Source organism: Lepisma saccharinum, chromosome 18 (genome assembly GCF_977018435.1).
Source record: "Lepisma saccharinum chromosome 18, izLepSacc3.1, whole genome shotgun sequence".
Taxonomy (NCBI): Eukaryota; Metazoa; Arthropoda; class Insecta; order Zygentoma; family Lepismatidae; genus Lepisma; species Lepisma saccharinum.
This window is the reverse complement of record NC_139246.1, coordinates 15,390,250-15,414,695: the sequence shown is the minus strand read 5'-3', so window position 1 is coordinate 15,414,695 and position 24,446 is coordinate 15,390,250. Positions and strand designations below refer to the sequence as shown.

General features: G+C 34.3%; 1 protein-coding gene across 23 annotated transcripts in view; it reads left to right on the top strand.

The window, feature by feature from the left end:
* Positions 1-24,446, top strand: part of LOC146002409 (uncharacterized) — a 229,609-nt gene that overhangs the window by 108,375 nt on the left and 96,788 nt on the right. For 22 of the 23 annotated variants that reach the window (XM_083140191.1, XM_083140194.1, XM_083140174.1 and 19 more), the window contains 8 exons: positions 208-258; positions 2,413-2,457; positions 3,367-3,396; positions 5,034-5,069; positions 8,981-9,025; positions 13,214-13,273; positions 13,937-13,993; positions 21,935-22,417. In XM_083140191.1, coding sequence (XP_082996317.1) covers positions 208-258; positions 2,413-2,457; positions 3,367-3,396; positions 5,034-5,069; positions 8,981-9,025; positions 13,214-13,273; positions 13,937-13,993; positions 21,935-22,417 — 807 coding nt within the window. The remainder of the gene's footprint in view (positions 1-207; positions 259-2,412; positions 2,458-3,366; positions 3,397-5,033; positions 5,070-8,980; positions 9,026-13,213; positions 13,274-13,936; positions 13,994-21,934; positions 22,418-24,446) is intronic. The other variant, XM_083140183.1, reaches the window with a different exon arrangement.

Here is a 24,446-nt window from a genome sequence, read left to right as displayed (position 1 = left end):
CATGTAGAAGTAATACAGATTCCACTTTAAAATAGAGATTCATGACACAGTATCTGCACACAAGATTTAAAGTAAAATTCAGATCTTCTTTCCTAATCAAGTATTATTCCTACATTTAAAATTTTAAATTTTGTTTCCACGTTCAAAATATCTTTCATTAGACAAATTAATAATATTAATATTGAATTGGTGCTTTTCATATCCTAGGTATTTCCCAGCATCCAGATTCTATGTCACCACTAGTGCCACATCCAAGAGGTAAGGTTACGTTAAATAAGTAAATAGTTTTCTTGGGTATGATCTAAGAAAATAAATTCTTTCTTTTATTTGAAAGCATCATGAACACATTCTGTAACTAGGGAGTATGATATCGGATGAATGTCACTAGTCAGGAGAGTTCTATTTTACTGGGTACTCATTACACAATTGTACTCACCTGTAGAAAAACTATTACTTAAGGGTCATTATAAGTTAAACACATAGCTATAGATATAGTTATTCAATATACAAACACAAAAGCTCCTTCTGTGACTCACTTAATTTGGAATTCATTACAACTTCTTATTTAACCCATAAATATCCAGTCTATTTTCCACGGTATTAGTCTCAATGACCATCATGTTCTCGGCATGAAATTTGAAATTCTACTCTTATAAAAAATTTAAAATCTTGGAAACTACTAATGGTAGAATTACAAATCATATCTTATTTTGTTCAGTCATGGTTACAAACATTCATTTTGCATCATTATTTATAAGAAGAAAATGCAAGTACTGTAATAATTAAAGTTTTCGCCACTCCCAGAGACAATGCCAGGACCAGAGAGTTCAAAAGGGTTTCCTACACATTGTACGATATGTATACATACTAGTAATGTGACAGGTCAATCAGTATTCTACCAGTATCGGCCAATTCAGGTTTATCAGTTTACAGGTAAAATTATTGATTATTTTACCGATTTGATATATCTATAAATATCATGTAATTTATTTAAAATTTAGCATTTTTTAAATATTTTTTATGGGTAACCTCCATGCTCTACTTCTTAAAAAAGTAAATGTGTAAATATGGAGCTTCTTTTGCACTGCAATCATCTGGTAGAGGTCAATGAACTATTCAAATTCTCAAGGACCATTTGGAATTTTATATTGGATCGGTAGAATATTGATTATCTGTAAATTTTATATTGATATACTTTATTCGTATCGACCAAAATTTCATATTGGCTCATCCCAAATACATATACATACATGGCACACCCTCTTGTTTGTTTACACTTTGAGAAAAAAAATATTTTCTAATGTACCTCACATGAAGAAAGGCATTTTTTAAAATGAAAGTATATCTAAAATACTAACAGAAATATGTTTACAAATCATACCTTGTTTTGTTAAATACAGATCGGGCTATAAGTGCATGGTCTTAAAATTATTATTTCTTTATTGTTTAGTGCAATTTTATAATCAAAACTTTTCAATCAGGGTGTGAAAATTTACTACTTTGTTGTTCAAAGGTTGCTAACCTTGGCTGAAAGACCATCTCTTTCCCCATTCCATTAGCCATCTGTCTTTCCACATTTGGTGAACAGACACTGACAGATTGTCTCACACTGCAAAACTCTTTGTTTTCACAACAGAATTGAAGAAAGAGAGTGATGTTTAAAAAAAGAAAATCAAAATAGGCGTTTAATCTGTCCCCTCACCATATAACTACAATCAAATTACTGGTGACAAACTTCAAGGTGCATGCAGCACATAGAACATTCATCTCCAAAACGTTATCTGAGCTACAGCTAGTTCCGAAAATAACAAAACACATGACAACACTGTCAGGGAACTTTGCTTCCCAGCTGGGTATTAATGTAAATACTGTCTGGGTAGCTAACTTCTCAGCTGGGTGTTTTAATGGTTGTAATAGCTTTTTGATGACATACAGCTAATTCATATTAATTTTGTTTTAAGTTTTAAACTATTTTGAATTATTGAGAAATATGACTCATGTCATTTATATGTGCTCATGGATGTCCGCAGGTTTTTTTCCAGGGAGGGACAAGCATGGTAATTTTTTCTAGGGAAAGGGGGGGGGGTGGCAAACGAGTCATATTTCCCCCATAATAGTGCTGCCCCCTTTAAAAAAACACTTCTTCAAATTGAAGCTATCATGTTCCTGCAACACCTTCCAATAATTAACATAAATTACTGTAAAATATAAGTATGTAATATGTAAGTTTATGGTAACATCCAGGGGGGCATGCCCTCCCCTGCTCCCCCCTTCCAGAGGTCCAAGTATTTGCTGTAAATATAGCAAAGCGAAACATGTATATGTTGCAAAGAGAAACATGTATATATTTCCATGTAAAATGTATTTATAAGAGTACTTGCTAATCAGAGTTTATGTCTGTGTTTTCTCCAGGTAGCGCTGAGGAACACACAAATTCTCCTCATGGGATCACGGATGGTAATTACTTATTTTCCAGGAAAATAACTAATATTAACTAACAGTAAAGTATGACTATATTATAAAATGACTACATTAGTTTGTTGGATTATAGTTAAGTCCACTTTATGCTCAGATATGCTAATTGGGATTGGACCTACAGTTTGAAGTGGGATCCGAACCACTATGCAATGTGCCTCCACCAGGTATAGAACCCGAAATCCCTTCATTACAAGGGATGCTAAAAAAGACTACATATAATTACATTAGTAATATATACTTCAGATGGAACATGAAATCACTTCTTATATGCCAGATGAATAATCACAATCATGATTAGTGTCTTATGATGTTTTGTTAATTATAAATTAAATATTGAAATAATTCTTATAGTTTTCCTGGCAGTGAATGAGGATGACGTTTACTCGAAATATCAGGCAGGTGATTTTTAGACAGGCTTCCAGAACCCTATATGGAAATAACCTGGCTGATACGCTGAGAAAACCTCTTCTTCAAATTAAATATTGTTTCAAATAATTTGATAGATTAAAATATGCTCCGAATGTTTGATCGTATATAGCAAAATATGAACATTTTTGTAACTAATGAAAAAATGCATATCTTTAACATCAACTTATTTCTAAATAAATATACATTCACATAAAACCATGTGTTTTATTCTGTTTAGTAAGGGACTAATAAACTATACAGTTGACATGCACAACACACTTCCAAAAGAACTATGATATGAATCAAAACTAGAAATCTTCCAAGAGTAAAATTAAAATGTGCCTTCTATTCTATACATTGTAATTTATAAATTAAATGTATAGGACTGATGACACATACTTGAACAGAAATGAATCAACATTTTCAGCACATACCCTTTATTTCTGGCCAAATCACACATTCTTTCCATTTTTCTTACAGAACCTGGCTACGAGGAATACGACAGCAGAGGTAAATATTTACACATTGTGTTTTTTATCATACTTTAGTGTTATGATCCAGCCAGTGCATGATACAATGCATCTCTAATAATTTGGTATTAATTAAGCTCAATAAATTGCACAAACAAAAAATATTGTTATGCTTAATTTTAAACTTTTACTGGCACTAGTGTTATTAGAAGCTTTGAAATCACAAATTTCTGAGCCAGTCACATAAGAGAAAGATTAAATAAGCATGTTTAACCCTTAACTTCCCAGGTCATGTTTTTGTCGCACACTGTCCCGTGTAAGGTCTCACAGACCTTTATTTAAAAATAAACATAAAAAATACTTAACAACTGCTGAATGCTATTTAACTGAACAAATTTGGTTTGTTACATAAAAGGCTACACAAATAACTCAAGAAAAATGTATTTTAAAAATTACAGTACAATAAAAATGTATTAAAACATAAAACTGCAAGAAATGAACCTAATATTACATAATATCATTATTACTGTAAAAAATCAAATACCCTCTACTCTAAATTTTACTTTTCTTTATATTTTTATTGTTTATTATACATGTAAGAATAAAAAATATAAAAAAGACCCATAAAACACCCACTAAAATAAAAATTAGGCTCTTTTAGGTCCAATTTTTTTTGTTCTCATAAGTTTTCTCTGCACTTGTTGCAAATTTTGGTGGAGCACTCAAGGCAGATGGGCTTCTTGCAACAATGGAAAACATAAGGCATCTTCCTCTTCTTTTTTGGGTCAGAGGTGGAGCATGTTTTGAGTTTTTCCAATCGCTCTCCAACCATTTCTGGTCTTGGTTCTGCTACACCCAACACACGGCGAATGGATGCACGAAGTAAGAACTGTCTTTGTAGGAGTTGTGAAGAACAGACGCATTCACCCCATCTGCAAACACACACAGTAGACAAAGGATCAGGTAATGAATCAATAACGCAGAGGCCCAAGTCTGGTCTCGGAGACCGCTAAGCACAATAAAAGCTATAAATATTGCTCAAGGTCACGTTCAAGTGGCGACTGACGACTTAAACCAATGCAGGGTTCGAGAAGGGACAACTAGACAATGCTGCAATCTCCTACCACACCCCTATGCATATACAACAGAATAACAATAAACGCCAGCAGTCTGCGAGACCGCAGGTGGGAAGTTAAGGGTTAAATGTGGAATAAGAATTCTTTAAACACTTTTTCAATTATCACAACTTTTGAAAAATGTAAATGCACTTTGGTCCTGAAAAGTATTTTTTTTAATTTTGTAGTTTCCAAGATGAATTATTCTTTACCAATGTAAATAAATTTTAACTGTGTTTATGCCATGAAAAGCAATAAATGGATCAGTCAGTTAGTAATATTGCTTAATTTACTGTACTAATTTTATTATTAATTTTGCATTAGAGAAGGTTGTGAAAAGTCATTATTTTACATTATTACATTTGTATATTATGCAATCTATTGCAATTTAAGATTGCTTAATCTTAATGCTTAATGGCAATAAACAAATCTATCTACTATATTATTTTTACATGAGAACAATTAGTCATGTTATTCACATCTTTTTGTATTAAGCAATAATGCAGTAAAATCTGAAGAAAGTTGTAAATAAATTAAGTAATGCATTTAATAACTTTTGTAGGTCGATTTGGGGAACCAGATGGTTATGAAAGGCCACGTAAGTTGTTAAAAGTACCCCAGTTTCAGAATAAAATAGTTCATTAATACACTGGGATCATTAAAAATCAATATTTTCGGAGTAGTGATGAAAAAATGCTAAAAACATACAAAAGAGCCCTTCAGATACAGCACAGACTTTTACTGTTTAATGAGTTGGTTGTCTCGACATATGTTAGTATTGCATGCTAGAGTAGAAATGATATAGTGTTGGATATTGGAGAATGACTGCATATTTTATATTGTATATATCTGTTGTGAGTGATCATTGTAATTAGGTTCACCTGGCACAGGACATGTAGTTAACAATGAAGTTGTACCACATGATGTCCACATCATGTTTGGCTTGCAGAAAACCTGTTTTCTCCTCTCTTCTGCATACCAGAAGACAATAGGTGTCCATTATGGGTAAATGTGGCAGCGTAAGCGAATTCAACCACAGGCAGATAATTGGGGCTCGGAGGTGTGGTACCGCTATCTTGGAAACAGCTGTACTTGATGGTACATACCATGGCATCAACGCTATACCAAGACTGAATGAACCATGGTCAGACATTCAGTAAAAATCACATACCGGCCAGCTGTGTGTGATTGATCCGAAAGGGGAGCATTGGGTGTCAAATTTGATATCTCAGCAATGACAAATGACAGGGGAACATCTGACTCACCAGTACAACAGCAGGCAAGTATGACAAATTGTCACAATGACCCTGCAATGTACCTTCCATCAGTAAGAGCTCAGCATCTGTTGACCAATGAGGATGCCACTGATGACTCAATATCATCGCAAACTGTGCCTCACATAGGCCAAGGAAAGACATCAATGAACCATGGACCCATAGAATAAGGTCATCTGGAGTTCCTATTGATTTGTTCTGATGGTCAGATCCACATCTGGGGTAGACAGCATGATGCCATATCACCTTGTTGTGCCGATTTTGGTTCAAAAGGTCAGTGGTGGTGATGTACGTAATGGTCTGGGGAGTGTTGTCCTGGCATGACACCACACCACAATGCTTGTGTGGTGAACCTAACCTGTCAGCTGGCCACCTGCATCCATATATCCAGGAAAATTTTCCAAATGTGGTGTCATGTTAATACAAGACAACGCACCATGTTATTGGGCTTGGATCACTATGGTGGGTGTAGAAACACAACATTTAAACTCAACACTGCCTTGGTCTCTAAACTCACCTGACTATAACTCCATTGAACATGTCTGGGATATGCTAGGATGGGCTGTGACACCTGCTCCCACTTCCTGCAAAATGTGCACCATCTGACCTGCAATGGGAATGGGTCAAGTTTGACATGAAGAATGTCCGCCACCTTGTGGATTCTGTCCACAGATGTTTGCAAGCTGAGATCATCCAAAAAAGTTAGGTAGGAGTTTCTAATGCAGTATAGCTATACATTGAAACATTTCAATCATTCTTCCCAGTATGTTTTGTACATATCTCTCATGTTTGCATGCATTGAATTTGACCACATATCAGTGTTTGGAAGTAACTAGTTACAAGTAACTCAGTTACAAGTAACAGTTACTTTTTTAAAGAAATGTAACTGTAACTAGTTACTTTAAAACCAAGTAACTAGTGTAACAGAGTTACTTTTTCCCAATATAAGTAACGTTTCAACAGTTAGTTTTACAGTTACATTTAGAGTTTTTCATGACACTTAAGTTGCTATATAAGGTCGTAAATTATTGGTATTTAGGACTCAAAGTGAACCAGAACCATCGATAAACTACTAGTGCTGCAATACAAATGTCCATCCTTTGTTATATTAATTCCTGCAAACAATAGAAGAGGAAAATAGAAAGTTGTTGAACTAAATTTGTCTCCTATCCATGGCCAGTTGGTAGGCTCTGGGTTCCAGGCAATTCAGAGTGACATGTTTATCGCATGTTTCATCTTTTGTTTGGTAGTCCTCAATTCTAAAGCAATATGCATACCTCGGAAGCGAGTTACTTTCTTAAATGAGTAACTGTAATTCTGTTACTTTTTAAGTGAGTTTCTTTTTTAAGCAAGTTACTTTTTAAATGAGTAACTGTAACTCTGTTACTTTTTAAGTGAGTTAGTTTTTTAAGCAAGTTACTTTTTAAATGAGTAACTGTAACTCTGTTACTTTTTAAGTGAGTTACTTTTTTAAATGAGTAACTGTAACTCTGTTACTTTTTTAAGCGAGTTACTTTTTTAAATGAGTAACTGTAACTCTGTTACTTTTTTAAGCAAGTTACTTTTTTAAGTGAGTTACTTTTTAAATGAGTAAATGAAACTCTGTTCCTTTTTTAAGCAAGTAACTAAATAAATAATAATAAATAATAAAATAATCCGTTGCGCAACAGCCCATGAAGGGCCTAGGCATACCTACCGACTGCCGGTCTCCCTCCCACGCTTTCCTTCGTCACCTTGAAGCGTGGAGATCTTCAACCAGTATTGGAATAGTCAGCCCGACGTATCCCCAGCCGTTATAGTAGGTCTCCGTGACCGGATTACGCTCACTCACTCGGAGCTCCCCAATTTCCTCACGACAGTGGGTTGCCACCGGCCCTATACGTAGGCCGAATAAATTCCGTCCCGCAGTGAACGATCTCAAGACGAGTGAATGCCTTAACCCGCTCGGCTACGGAGGAGGATAGTAAATGTAAATAGTTATCTTTTAAAAAGTAACTTTCCGAAGACTTCCACATATGTACTGGTACTAGAAACTTAGGAGAATTTCTGTAACATGTAAGTTAGTGCATTGCACCCTCACATATTGCAATTTTAATTGAGAAGGCACAAGAGAAAATATGCAAATTTTTGTGAAGTTCCTTGCTGTCCCTCTACCAAGTAAGTTTTCCTACATGGGGGATTGGCAGAATTGTACATCTTTGCATCCATTATATTATTAAAAAACATTAAAATGCTGACCAAAGCAAAATTTATTGTATAAAAAATATACACTAAAAATGTAACGTTTCCACCCTCTAACAGGATCTTCTTCAGTCGAAGATTCACAATAAATTCTTTATCTCTATATTCTTTATTTTAAAAACAAAATTCGAATAAAAGTCGAAGATTCATAATAAATTCTTTCTCTCTTTATTCTATTTTTTAAAAATAAATTCTTTATTGTGAATTTTCATGTGAAGAAGACCCTGTCAGATGGTGGAAAACGTTACGTTTTTTAGTGTATATTTTTTATACAATAAATTTTGCCTTGGTCAGCATTTTAATGTTTTATTAACATGGAAACAATGCTTAACACTGTTACCATTATATTGGTACGTAAGATGACATTGCCTGGTGTGATCATACAGATGGAACAGAGAATTGAAATTAAGTATCAGCTGAAAGAAGCCTTGAAACTGTGTTATCCACAGAAGGCTCTGGAGAAAGTTTAGCAAAGAGGAACTGTAAAGGCTATTACATAGTGCCCAAAAACACTTTGCATCACAGGGAAATCGCAAGATGTACTCAATGGAATTTGAAACACATCTCTAGTCAGAATCTCATGTTTATCAGAATACTGGCAGTTGTTCTTCAGTTTGGCACATAGATACTGGTAATTGATACAGTTGAGACTTGAGATACTCCAATAAAACAAAATATAAGAGGATTCAAGTCTGCTGAGCATGGAGCTCACTGTACTAAGCCCCTAACTAAGGTAAGTTTTCTTATGATAAAAAAATATTTTTGGACAACCTGTAGAATGAAAATGAGTACGTACTATCTGGAAGGGCTGAAGTGAAGTAGTAAATCTTAAATAAGATCTTTTAAGACTGAGTTCACATCCAATACTCTTGAAAATTCCTACCAGAAGCAATAATAGTACTATTTGATTATTGCAGTAATTCAGAATTATTCAGATTAGTTAAATATTATAATTCTCATTTAATCTCAAAATCCACACATTTGTTGTCCTTAGCCAATGCAGCTGGTTTATGGGAAGCCCTACATGAAATTGATTCAGGTAAGTCATCAGTAGACCTCGGATTTTGGGTTTTTAACCTATTTTTTTTTCCTTTAAGGAATGACAAATTACATCTGTGTTTGATTAAAAAAATGCAACAACTGATGAAGTTTTATAGTGCCTAAAATAACCTATTTTGCTTGTTACAACCTATTTTAGGTTTATTCACCTAAAGCGCATCTTTTTAAAGATTTTTACATTTTTTTTTAAAGTTTTGCAGGATTTTTATATCACACAGAGATATTTGCTCCATTTGGTGATGCAAAGATTCAATGCTAACGTGATTCAAACATGCTCTCTGTCAATTTACCTTCCCCAAGTCCATCTACAAACACAAGTCACAAATGTTACAGAATATATTAATCTAAGAATAATTGTTAATTGTGATAGAATTTAAACTCAAATTTACCTAATCAATTTCAATACATCTTATTTTGCAATAATCTTCCATCTGTCAGATAGATTGTTCTGCAAAGGACACTAACAACGTAAACAGATTGAGAGAATGTTGTTTAATTATCCACACAGCTCTTTTCTTTCCTTTCTCGTGAAAAACTTGCATCGGAATTTAAAAATATGTATAAATTAACTGGGATTTGGATTGATAGAAGTTACAATTTTTCACATGTATGGAGAAAAATTCATGCATAATTCCCAGAGCTAATAATTCATGCATAATTTTCAGAATTCAAGGGTTTCCCAGTGAGTACCCACCTTATTATTGTGCAGCAAATTATACATACGTAATTCATTTTTCATGTAAACAAGTAACTTTTGCTAACAGCACAAGTATAGTATTACAAAAATTTATTATTTTCCTATAGTTTATGGTTATTACAAGCATAAGAAAACAGTTTTTCATTGTGACATTTCAGAATTAAAAAGATTGACGGGAAACATAGAGTTGAATGTCTGGGAAGCTTCGTTCATTGCAGAAGAACACTAGAATAAATTAAATAATGAAAATGGTAACATAGATCCAGTATGGAGTTTCCTTTTTCACAAATGGAGTAAGCCACCATCTTTAAAATTTAATGTAATAGAAAACATCAAGAGACCTTGTGAAAACAATGATGAATTTGAGTTACCTGATGATATTTGGGATTCATAATTTTATATAAAAAATAATGTGATCAAAAAAAAAAAATATCTGACATAAAAATAAAACAGACTGTTTCTTTTCACAGTTAAGTTGCTATATTACAACAATGTAACATTGACAACATCCATTATATAAGGGATTCTTTTTGTTTAAAAAGTTGCTAACCATTGTTATAACTGTATCTCTAGTCAAAATGAAAATAAATGTCTGATAAAGGGTGCATGTGTTCTCCTGAAATGTCACAACGAAAAACTGTTTTCTTATGCTTGTGATAACCGTAAACTATAAGAAAATAATAATTCTACAATGCAAGTAATGCGTACATACAAAAAAAACTATTACAAAAATTTGTAGATAATTTTGAAAATGATGTGTACAAATGAAAATTTGCTTAGAAAATTAATATGTGTTTGTTATGTATACACCTATTAACATTTCTTATGGTTCTTTTGAATTTTTTTTTAACTATTGTACCTAATCAATATTTTTCAGTAATTTTGAACGGTTTTAAGATTTTTGGAACCTACTTCAGGACTTTTTGAGCCTAGTTGAAGAATTTTAGAACCTATTTGAAAATTTTTAGAACCTATTTTAGGATCCTTAGAACTTATTTTAGGATTTTTAGAGCCCATTTTAGAAATCTAAAGGCACACTTTTTAGCACCTAAAAATCCGAGGTCTAGTCATCAGAAATTACTACATATTGATCTACACTTGTGAACACATTCAAAAATTAGTTTGAGTCTAGTTTATGTTCAGATAGGCTAATTGATGCTTCAAGTAAAGTTTAAAAGGAGATCCAAACCACTGTTCGTGTTTCCATTGGAAACTGAACCTAGGGCCCCATTACAAGATACTAAGTGTTCGCCACTGCAGTATCAGGAGATCAAAAAAATACATTCCACTTAATGAATAAACTGAATGTGTATATTATTAACTTTGAAGTTATTATTATTATTATTACAAGAAATTTCTAAAGGACAATTCCACACAGGTTAAAAAGGAACAGCAAAAAATCCGTTGAAACCAGGGTGGGCTTGGTAGCTCAGTTGGTAGAGCAAAGGAATGGTGTGCCAGAGACCTGCATTTGAGTCCTGGTCGAGCTTGCATTTTTCACTGAAATTTCTACATTTAAGATCTTTGCTTAAAATAACCATAATTTTAAGAATAATTATGGTGATATAGGCAAGGGAAAGTGAGAGATTTTTTTGAGTAAATCACTTGTTATACATAATGAAGTACATAGGACAAACGTTATTCTTTTTCTCATGTACTATAATTTATTTAATATTTTCTTTAGTTTTCTAAAAGTTTGATGTAAACTAGCAAATACGTATGACCAAAAAATGAAAAAAAAAGTTAAACATGTCTTGTGGCTGCATGGAAAATCTATATGTGGTCATATGTAGATCAGGCTTGAGTATCTCACATGCACTAGTGGTGGGCAGTGAGTACTCCTTGCAGTGCAAGCTTCCCGTCTGCATGCTGCACTTGAAGGCCAGTGAGCAGAAAGGCAGGAGTGGAGGAGTCCCTTGTGTTAAAGAAATAAAAATAGCTTTTTCATGGAACAACGTCATGTGTCTTCCAGCATGAATCAGATGACAAGATACATGAATAACACTAACAATACCCCATGCCTTGCACACTCCCTCTTCTCTGCTCCTACTAATGCTGCTTGCTCTGCAGTTCACATATGTATATGAGAGTGCTCTTCCACAAGTACAACAGTTTGATCAAGCCTCATGTAGGTTCTGAAACTAAACTACAAGATGCAATAGTCCTTTGAGGCAGGCACGTATTTATTTCAGGGAGGGTCCAAAACCCGTGTCTCAGATATAATAATAATTATAATAGTATTAAAGTTTAAATTACAATAATTGTTATAATTATATTCAATTAAAATATATAAATTAATATTGTATTGCTTTATTTATATGAATAGGTAAAAATACAGTATAAGAATAGAGATATAAAAGCATGTATTCATTATCTAGTGTACTTGCAGTAATTTTGCATGAAAGCAACTGTTCTGCTCCTGGCAAGCAAATCAGCGCCCAATAGATAAAAATAATGATATTTATTAAATAACAAAAACGAATGTCAGATCCAGTTGACAAAAATTAAAGTTTCAGATTAATATCTTTGGTACTGTCATTCAAAGTTCGGTGGAAATAAATAACATCGATTATACAGCAAATGCTAAACAAGTACATTTTCACTATTTAATTGTAGTTCTTGGTAAGCCTTGGGAGGGGGGGAATCTTTACCACCCCTAAATATGTCCATGCTTTCAGAACAAATCCCTGCCAAGCAGATTTCCACTGTACTGTGGCTTTCTTGGCTTGATTGAGGTTCACTACTATTTCTTACAAATAGCTACCCAGTTGAGTTTGTGATGCTCGGTCAGCACAGAAAATTTTGAAGCTCACACTGGGAATCAAACCCAATCCAAGAACAGCTGGTATGAAAGATGAAGGTGTTACCCATCCAATTTATGAAAAGCTCAGTATATAAGTTCAGTGGAGAACATTTTAATGAAAGTAGATGTGCGAATGGACTTCATGATCCTATTTATATTTTCCAAGAACATCTTACATAAAATTACTGTAAAAATTTCATTTTTGTGAGCTTGTAAAATTTGAATGTCAATGTTAATTCTGTATTGTATGCATATTTATTATTTAGGGTTGCTTCTCTGCCACTTTTGGCTAATCACAATAATGATAGGTATGTTTGATAATGATTTTAAAAATTTTAAGTGACCACGGCTGCATTTCTGGATAGGTAGCTGAATTTTTAAAATTATATTTTCAAGGTGTATCTTTGCAGCATAACTGAGTTCACATTTTAATAAATGCCAGACCCTGTGGCCGAGTGGTTAGCACATTGCGCTGCGACACCAAGGGTCCGGGTTTGAATCCTGCTCAGGCTTGGTTGTTTGTGAATGTCCATTTATCAATTTTATAATTTCATCACTCATCCCCATCTTCGCAAATTAGCCAAGAAGAGGCACAAAACACGAAGTAAAATAAACTAAATCAATCAATCAATCAACATTCTAATGAGGATTTTATACTACCATTATAGAACCTGAAGAGGCTGAATTGCCACCTTTAGAATCTATTCCACCAAGGAAACGCATAAGAGGTAAAGTACTGATCTTTCATATTGTAATGTAAATATATTTTATATGTTATTAAACTTCTTGTTCACAGAATACATTAATTTTGAGAAAATTTCCTCTATTATAAATGTGATCATGTATTATGATCCTTTCTTCAGACATGTATTTCAAAATCAAAGAACTGTTTTTCTGATCATGAAAGTAACATTAAAAATGGAGATATACCAATACTTTGTTTCCTATGTTCTTGTAAAAGAAAAAAAAACAAATGATAAAATTATTAAAGTGCAAATATATTTGCTGAAAATATTTCTCTATTAACACAACATGTGTGTATGTAGGAATACATTTCAGGGGAGGCAATGTCAAACAATCATTCCTTGATTCTATATTGGTTATTGCAGGTCACTGTTCTACCTCTTGGAATAATTGTGATGAGAATGAAAGAACTAATGAAATGATGGTCAGACACAATGGCCTAACATATTGCTTTGTAATGTATTATGTTAACCTATCATAAAGGTCTGCATGTTAAATAATCTCTCTAATAATAGTTCATCGTTTCTAATCTTGGCAAATTTAAAATTTCCCACTTGAAAACACTCCTGGCGTTAAGGCAAAACTGAGGAAATCAGTCCAGCATCTAAGGATTACAAATTTCATTGATATAATAATGATTTTTTTAGGTCCGAACTATAATCCTCCATTAGTGGTAGGAGGATCAGCATTTATTGATGAGGAGAGTAAGTAAAATTAATTTTATTTCAAAACTTTGTTTATTGCATTTGCAAAACAAGTGCACTAGTACCAGGGGCGGCGCCAGAAATTTTCGACCGGGTGGGCAGAAGCTCCATAGTGATAGATTAGGGTGGGCAGTATAAATGTAAGACCATGTGTGTATGTAAGACGTATGTATCCCCCTCTCTCTTACACTCCCGATTTTCCTCTTACTTCTTTTCCCTATCCTTTTCTTGTTTTCCTCTTTATCTTTTCTAATCTATTCTCGCATCTTGTTCCATTTCCTTTCGCGTTGTCTCTGATGGACACAATTATTTCAAGGAAGTGTTTACCCATGCGCAGCCATACATTCTAATCACATTCTTTCATGCATGTTAATACAGTGAAATAAATGCGAATTAGGTTTAAGCTTGTGTTGCAAATACAAGGCACATACTTGATTTTATGTATTCGGCGACAATGATAGAAAGTGCGATGGTAAACAATCGTGAAGTTTCTCGTAATTTAACTGCATGTTCCTGAGCATAGTATGAGTTTTTGACTGAAAGAGTTTTCTTACTCCTTGGGGGTTACTTTTCTTAGCTTACAAGGTTTGTACAACTGACAAATCTATCTGAATGTTTGTAGTAGCAGCGATTGGGTGCCAACATTTGAGGGGCAAGGACATCTCCCCCAAGGCCAATGGCGCATCCCCACAAAATCATGTCCATGTCATCCACCCTCCCCCCAAAAAATCATATCATTTGCGCCCTGAAACTATATCGTAATCCCTACACCGAAAGTAACTTTTTTCTTAGCTTTTCACAAATGATGCACCTGCTTTAAAATAAGCAGTATACCAACACTAAGCACTATATTTTAAGAAGTGATGTTACTCATGAATAAGGAGAATATCGCTCATGTCTTGTAATGCAGCTATAGCATAAAAATTCACATCCACCTCAGTAAAGCGCCAAACACGCATTGTTGTAACAAACACATTATTGCGAGCGAAGCAAGCAAGAACATTTTTACATCCATTTCTTTTCAGGCTTTCAAGTATATTAATTTAACGGGGTTTCAATACTTTCTTAGCATCCAGGGATATTTAGTCTTTTCGAAATTCTGTTTTGGCACGTTCGGGGTCGAAAACGTGTGGATACCATATCGCTAAATACAGTTTCCAAAATTTAATGTTCAAACTCTCTCTTCACTACAGAAATCCCTTGACAATCTAAGATTTAACACTTTATCAAGAGCTTCCTATCTCCCCCTTTAAATTTCATACTCAATCCTACCACAAAAATGTCCATGCTAAATTGAGACTTACTGTTGATATTGAAGAGTGGATATTGCCTCCTCCAAAACATTAATTCTCAGTCTCCACACCAGAATTTCTGCAACATTCTAAGACAATAGTAATACACAAGAATTGGATACCTTAATGCTCAATGCCCCTCTAACTAAAATACCCACCATAATCTAAGACTTAGAGTTGAATACTGTCCCCGCCAACGTTTAATTCAGAATTTCCCCCAGAACCCACGTGTCAATTAAGGCCTAATATATAAGAGTTGGGTATTTATCCCCCCTCGCACCTTCAATAATGACCTTAAATGCTTTCTTTTCTTCATCTAATGGATTAAATATGGTGAATTTAAGGTGTAAAATTTTTACCTGTATTTTGGAAAAATATATAAATGTTCAATTTTACCTTATTTGAAGGGAAAAAATCGCCCAAAGAATATCGATGGCGCAGCCTGCGCCATAATCCCCCCCTGTGGGCACCCCTAAATATACGTTTTCTTGGTAGAAAAGGCTTAGCATAAAGAGGCCATAGTGCGGGGGCAAAAAGTGCCAAATGTGGCTGGGGAACTGCATCCCCCACTTCCCGCTTCTCCTAATCGCCGCCACTGAATGTTTGGATTAAAATTAACGTCTTATTAGGAATGATTTAAAACACACACGGAAAACCAATTCTTTGTTAATTGTCCATGAAGTATTCCTAGGCTAATGAAAGGCTATTTTGACAAAATATCACTCGTCATAAGTAATAAACAAGTAAGATTGAGAAATCTGTTCAGAATTTAAGAGATTATTAGCGAAGTTGCTATTCGTTTTCTGAAAAACTGTCATATTACTATTGCGGAAGAAGCAATACACGTATGGTTACATGAATATATTTTTTGAGGACACAAGGAATTCATCAAAGTTGATCATCGTACCAGTAATACTTCATCTATTTTTCATTGGGTTGTATGGCGTGACCATTTCGAACACACTAGAATGTCAACCTCTATCCTGTGCAGCATAACCTGGAAACTTTATTCTTTCAGGGAAACGAGTCCCTGGCGTCTGGAACCACTGTCAAAGTAATAATTTATGAGGGTTTGTATTTTAAGTGTCAGCATGTGTTTGTTTTCGCCCCTTCGTTACTTTCATCTAATCACCATTGAACCTTATAACGTCGTCATTATTAAAATTAGCAGAAAAATGACTTACATAAAACAAATCAACCAGAACTTACTCTTCCAAAAACGGAGTTTCATTAGTTCATACCTCTTAGAAAGTTGAGGTGGTAGTTTCAATCGCACAGCATTTCATTAGTGGATCAAGGCACAATGACGTTGTTTTCCGAAAGTCTCAAATAGTTGTCTCGGGCAAACACCCTCTTAAAATAGACGCATCTTCTGTGGTGATAAAATGCCACTTTTGTGCGAGTTCTTTCTGTATATTTTCCCCCCAATGACATAACGCTGTCGCATTATAATGAAGAAGTCTTGTGTTCGACTCCCCCCTCCTCTGGTGGAAGCAAAATGCACACTGGTTCGGACTACACGTTAAACTGTAGGTTTAGTCCCGATTAGCCAATCTGAGCATGAAAGTGGGCTTAGAAACAAACTAACAAAATCGTCTTCTATTTCGTGACATAACTTTCTTTCTTTATTTCAGCTGCATCTACAGATTCTGTTGAAATTTTCGGCTGATTCATGTGACAAAATTTATGTGTGGAACGAGGATTTCTAAATAGGATAAGCCACTCATTAGCAATTGAATAATTCTGTAGCTTTTTCCATATATAACTGATTTATTAAAATTTATTCACTTCGGTATTGTAGTGATTGTTGTGATTCCTTCTTATTAGTAGAACGAATATAAAGTTGATATTTCGTATACCACATTGATATTTGAAGATGACAGGTATATAAAAATTGTAATGAAAAAAAAGAGGGACACTTCTGGAATTTCAATGCAGAGCTAATTAAAATTATATTATACTCTATAGCAGGCATGTCCAACTTACATCAAGCAGTGAGCTACTTTTTATTGTCACAACAGGCAGTGAGCTACTATTAATCGTTAATCTTTGCAAAGGTTTGTACCTACTCAGCCATTATACATTATAGAAGTTGAATTCAAATAACGTATATTCGTATAATTACAATAGATAACTGCGATCGACCAAAAAACGTCCCGCGATCGACGCGTTGGGCATGCCTGCTCTATAGCATACTTAAACCCGAAGGTTTATGTCTGCAGCAACACAAGCCTTTCATCTGTCCCTATCCTGGGCAAGATCAATCCAATCTTTCCCATCCTTACCGATTTATTTTAGGTCCATCTCAACGTTATCCCTCCATCCTCGTCTTAGCCTTCCTACTGGTCCCTTACCATCAGGTTTCCCAACAAGAATCCTGTAAACTATTATTTCCTCTGCCATTCGTGTCACATGGCCTTCCCATCTAACTAAGTCTTCTTAATTAAATTATTCTAATATTCATTAAAAAGTCGAAATAATTTATTGTGTTGCTGGTGGAAGTAACGCTAAGATGATGTTTAGATTTGTTTATTTGGAGATTATTTTAACCATAGCCAGGTCAAAATATATATACGTAGTGGAGGCCCGGAGCTGCAGTCCTCAAGTTCACCCTAAATTCTGATGTAATCTTGATCATACCCTGCATAATTTTGAACCTCCTAAGCCTACTAGCTGCTTTTAAACATGGAAGTATTAATTTGATCACAGTTTTGTTTCCACAATGACAAAAGTGGCTTTTTATGGGTTGATAATATGTGAACATTTCCAGCATAGATAATATTCACAAGTAAAATATACATGTTATGAACACCAGGTTACACTTAAATATTTAATCATTCATATATCCCCGAGTATATATACTTATTGAATTTGATTGGGTGGGCAATCGGGTGGGCACAGGAATTTTTGGGTGGGCGCTTGCCCACCCGTGCCCACCCCTGTCGCCGTCCCTGACTAGTACTGAAAATAATTCTGCTTGGCATGTGAACTGGTTTGTTTTTATCGCAGATTATAAATTTGCAATTAATATCTAATGAGATACTAGGATAGAACTTAATTGTAGCCACAGATACAGACAGAAGTATCTCTCTGCTGGAGCCATATTTTGTGTTTCTGCTACTCTGCGTCCTTCTAAAAGAGATGTCTCCAGAACATTGTTTCTCAACCTATGGTGTGCAACCCACTACTGGGTTCCAAAGGGGGCATTTGATGGGTCGCGAAGTCAGGCTCGAAAATTGATTTCCTGTGTCTTAAAAACCTATTACATTTAAATTACTAGGATATATTATTTTAATAATTTAAATTCAACCCACGTTGTACATAGTTTAAACTCTACATTTCTGTTATCCATGCCCTACCATTGCTTCGAATGGAATTATAGGATTCAATAGCGATTTTTAGTTGTCGACTCCATGGCAGCTAGTCTTTCAAGTCTTCTGAGCGAGAGTGAACCAGTTCTTTCCATATTGTTCACCACCAATGAACCCAACACACCCCAGCTTATGCACAAAAGGCAGCCCCAACTGTCTCATTAGTTTGGCGAATAAAAAAAAAATTGTTCTCAATTTCAGCATTTTAGATAGTTAGATGTTAGACTAGAGTAAATTAGTATATTAAAATTACGTATTTACTTTTCTAGAGGGCTTCTTAAAGTGTTCGATGGTAGCAAAAATATGATTATGAACTGGGTGCACATCCCTACAAGTAATACATGCTTATGGGTCCCATGAAGTGTAATATCCTTCAAGGTGGGTCCCAGACTAAAAAAGGTTGAGAATAACTGTTCCAGAACTATGGAACATAAAAAGGAACTAAAAACTTTCACATCAATAGTAATGACAGTAACATGAAAAATCACCATTTTGCTAAGAAAAATGACATAGTAAATACAAACTATAATAGTGATATGACAAGAAATAACTCCCTACTCCACATGTTGGCAAAGACATTTGAGTGAACCATGATACAAAACAAATAAGTTGATGATGACTCCAAGATGGAGTCAAAAGTTTGGACAGGTTGTGAGCTTGTTCTTTAGCATGCTGTTTGTGTGTTTTGTGTTGTACTAAAATACAATAACGATAATTTAAAATATTGATAAAATTGTCATCAGAAATTTAAAATGCTGTTACTTACATTAGAGTCAACCCCATGCCTCTGAATTCTTGAACATGGCACCTATTATTTGGAACAGTTCATTTTCATGTTCACTGAAGTACTAACTCTCGTAAATAGTCCTGGAACAGAGAAGAAAGAAAACACATTTTAGTATCACAGAATAACAAATAATAACTTCATTGACACTTAGTACTGAGCACAGCAATGGCCACATACAATGCTCTATCCAATATATGTACAATTAGTTCACAATGTATCAATGTTCAAATTATTCATTAGAGTTTTTCTCAGTCCATCACTGTTGTAACAATTTACTGAGAGCAGGGAATTGTATCTTGTCTTCTATTTAGGAACCTTGTAAGCAATAGCACACAAAAATTAGCCACTATCAATCTTCATTGAGAAATTTTTCCTGTAAAAATACACTTACTTTTTTCTATTTCCTCTTAAATACAGTTTGTAAATAAAGAAAGTATAGCCACTCCTTGTAATTACATGTTACAAAACAACTTTGAGTTTTCATGTACAGTAATGTGACAAATAGTTTCTAAATTGACTCAGTTCTTGTTCTGTGACATTGAGCTGCTGAGCCTACAATTCACAACCATACTCAAGCATTGGACATACAATTGTAACATATAAAACCCGGAAAGTTCCCAAAATTTTTAAAAGTTCATTTAAAAAACACAAAACCTAGTAATTTTTTAAGCATTTTTTTACAAGTTCCTTTTATGTGTCATTCAATAATAATAATAATAATAGCAGCAGCACAGAACATACACCACAACTCTCCTAGAGGGGTTGCATTGCATCAAGATTACTGCTAACTGTAGTTATAGGGTGGAAGCTTAAAACTTATAGCACATGCAAATAGGAAAAGTTAATTTATTTCACACATTTTTTTCAAATGATTAAGAGATGGAAACAAGATAAAAATTTAAAACTGTCAAAACGACCACTGCTAACTAGTGTTAAGTTTTTATTGGTAGCAAATGCTATTGAATCTGATATCTAATTATTAAGGAATCCCATTTAATTATGCTTGCTATTAATATTATTTGTATTAATTTATATTAAGATACTAATGGTTAGTAATGGTTGGAGGGATGTGCTTCAACAGCCTGTTGAACTTTTTTGTTTAGTGACATGTTGTCAGTACATTGAGTTTTGTAATTGTATGCTTTTGGCTTTCAAGACCATAGACTGCTTATTGCTTTCAAATAGCTCCCTAATTATCCTCACTGTGATGTCATACTGGTTTAATTTATGGTTACACTGAGTTTGGCTTTGAATCGGATGCAGCCATCTTGCCCATGGTTCCTTGTTGCAAAGGCTGGACCCTCCAGTGCACGGTGTATGTAATGTTACTCTAAGGGATATTTCAGACCAAAGCAACTAGCAATACATGGCATATGTTGCTTGGTAATGAGCCAATCAACATCAGTGTTTCACACAAGCCTGCACTAAATTGGTGAAATCGTCAAGCGACATTTGTCGATTGTCACTTTTTGTGTGGAATCTTCCTAAGAATTCAGCATATTCTAATCGAATGTGCCAATTTTACTTTCTTCAGAAAAACTTTTAATTTTCCCAATTGTTTATCATCCATGTTGGAAGATTATGACACTGTTTTAACAAATGTCTTTAGATTTTTGGGATCAACAGGCCTCTTACATTATTTCTGAGGAAGTTTTTAGTGAATCCTTACCTTTTTAATGTGTTTGTCTGTGTCCTGTGCAGATCTCTTTACAACCATAACTTTTAACCTTTTTCAAGTAGGTTTTTATTCTGCCTCTTTTTACTTTAAGGTAAGGGTCTTAGATAAGAGGATTTTTTTCTCGTATACTTTGAAGAGTATAAAATGACCATACATGCTGACTCACCCAAAGTTTTAACTCATTCATTCATTCGTGTTAATTTTACCTCTGTACACCACCTTAATATTCTGAATACACACATGACATTGACGATTGCAGGAACAGGATAAAAAGCAATATTAATACAAAATGTTCAAATAAACAATAGTCTCAAGCTGATTACTTGATCTCAAAATAATAATCCAGATTGGATTGTAGTTATAATAATAATAATAATAATTTATTTCCGTAAACCTGCAATACATAGGTATGGAAAACGTCAAGGATTACATGTGTATTATTGAGAATTTTTCTACAAATAGTTTAAGATACATGGTTGTTAAGAATATGATATATGCTTAAAAAAGTTATATAAAAATTATCATACACAAAAGGAGATATTACTGAACAGAATTTCATACATGAGGGCATATATGTTACAACTAACTTAGTAAAAAATAAAGTATATATAAAATGAGTAAATATGGTGTAATTACATATGATAAAAATTAGAGGTATCATTAGTTAATTTCTAGACCTGGATTTTCCAAAAATTGAGTTAGACTATACAGTGCTTTGTTTAGCAAATAGTATTATATAGCACCTTTGATTGTGTGTTAAAAGTACAGATGTTATTCTTTTGCATAACAGAATTTTACTTGCTTCTTTTTTAGCTGATGAGGACCCTGATTATTCTATGGGAACTCCATATGCTCTAGAGCATATGCAATCAAACATGGAAATTCCACCACCAGTTCCTCCTCCACCACGAAGAAGGCCACCACCACCATACCCAGCAACACCTTTAGTGAACGAAGGACGGATTCCTAATTTTCCATACTCATCAGGATCACCTATTATACCAACAACATCAATGCCTCTATCTTCGCAGCCAAGACCTTCTACCATGTTTAGGCCTCCTACAGAGGCAGAAAGGCCCATGCCTTTGCTTCCAGGTGGAGAGATACCGGATGAGTTTTCTCCAGAAACTCCAATGGGGTATCATCCTCCTATGGAAAGCTATGGTGGAGGGTCAAATGTACTCCCAGGTGAGTCATCATCCAACGAGAATCCAATTTCACCAGAGCTGTCGACCAATGGAATGCAGGGGATAGGAAGTGAACCTGTGTCAAATGAAGGTGACCTTCTGGGACCAAGTAAGTGTAGCAAGTTGTTCACATTTTCTTTCATTGTAGTTTCATTTAAACCACATTGAACATAAATCATACTCATACATGCCTATACAGAGTGGCCACTCTAGGACCATGACAAAATCCTAGTATAATTCCTGGTTTTCAAGGCAAACTTTCCTAAAATTCAAGGGTACAAGCAGACGTTTTCTCTATTTGAATCTAACATATTACTGCCACCCACACACGTGTAGACACAAATATATTTACAATATAAATTGATTCAATTAAATGTTACATATTTTGAAAATAATTAATTTAAGGTACGGATTTACTTGCCATTTCACATACTCAGACTCGAAATACATCTACAAATACAGGTCAGAAATGTTATGGGATAAATTAATCTACAAAAAAATGTTAATTGTATGAGAATTTCAAACTCAAATTTACCTAATGAACTTAAAAGATATCTTTTATTGCAATAATCTTTGTTTGTCAAATTGTTCTGCAAATGACACTAACAAAATTAACGGATTGAGAGAATTCTAAATTTTTCCACACAGGTTTCTTTTCCTTCCTCGATAAAAATAAAAGTTAAATGTTAATAACTTGCCTTATGGCATTGATAAATTACCTATGGATAAATCCAATAGGATTTGGATTTTGAAAAGTTGTAATTTTTCACGTCTACAGAGAAAAATTCAAGAAGAATTCACATGTAATTCCCAGACCCAATAATTCAAGCATAATTCCCAGAATTCATTGTGAGTAGCCTCCTTGCTATAGCAGAGGGGTTATTTGACTGTTCACCCTCCTTTGAGTACAGAAAAATTGTTAAATCATTCTTCCTGCTTTAATTTCTTTCCTTCTTTGGCTTCACGGTTCATTTCTTTTGTTAAATATATTTTCTAGATTTTTGCATTTCTTCCTCAGCTGTAGAATTCTCTGTCCTCTTTGTCGCTCCTCTTTTCGATTATTTGTTTCACTACATATCTCTCTCTCTCTCTCTCTCTCTCTCTCTCTCTCTCTCCCCTCCTTTTTGTCCATAATCATAATCATAATCTTTAATCATCCATTGACCCATTTTTTATAGGTATGGATTATTTATCTTCTTTTTTCTTCCACTTTATCATTTCTTTCATTTCTATTTTTCTGTCCCTCTTTCAAATAAAACACGTCGTAGCCGTGTAATCAAGGGGTCATGGGTTCGATACCCGGTGGAGGCACATAGTGGTTCGGATCCCACTTTAAACTATAGGTCCAGTCCTGATTAGCCTTACTGTGCATAAAGTGGCCTTAAAACACCAAATCAATCAATCAATCAATCAAATAAAACATTGCTATTTTTCTATGACTTGTAACTATGATATACAATTTTCAACTTATGTGTCCCATGTCATCCACGGTAAGTGCAGCATGCTATGATGCTAGGGGTCCTGAGTTTGAATCCCAGCCTGGGCATGGGTGTTCTTTGTAAATGTCCTTTCATCCATTTCATCATATCATCACTCATCCTCATCTTCAAAATTAGCCAAAAGTAGCAGAAAAGCGAAGTAAAATAAACAAAATCAATCAATCAACCATGTCATCCATTCTCAAAAACCAGAAAATGACAGTAATGGAATTGAAATTGATGATTGCATATCAACTAAAGAAAGCCTCTTGACAGGACTTGCCCTTCCAAGTGCTATTACAGCACACAGTGTTGTTCAGTTTATCCAATTTTGGGACACAACATTTAAATTTTGACCCCTCCTCCCTGCTAGAAAGTTTTCTGTAAGTGCCTATGTAAATACTACAACTAACTCACTAACATGAACAAAGTGCTCTCTGTATATCTACAATATGCCATTAAATTGACTGGTAATGGACTAGCTTCAAAAGGAAGGCAAAAGAAACATTTTTCCATTCAGGGCAAAATAACATTTTTGAATTATTTGAAAAGAGAGTAACATTCATTTTACTTTCCAATGTAACAAAACACAATGGACCAAATTAAACTTTTCATCATGCTGCTATGGATTATATTGTAATATGAAATAATTACACTTAT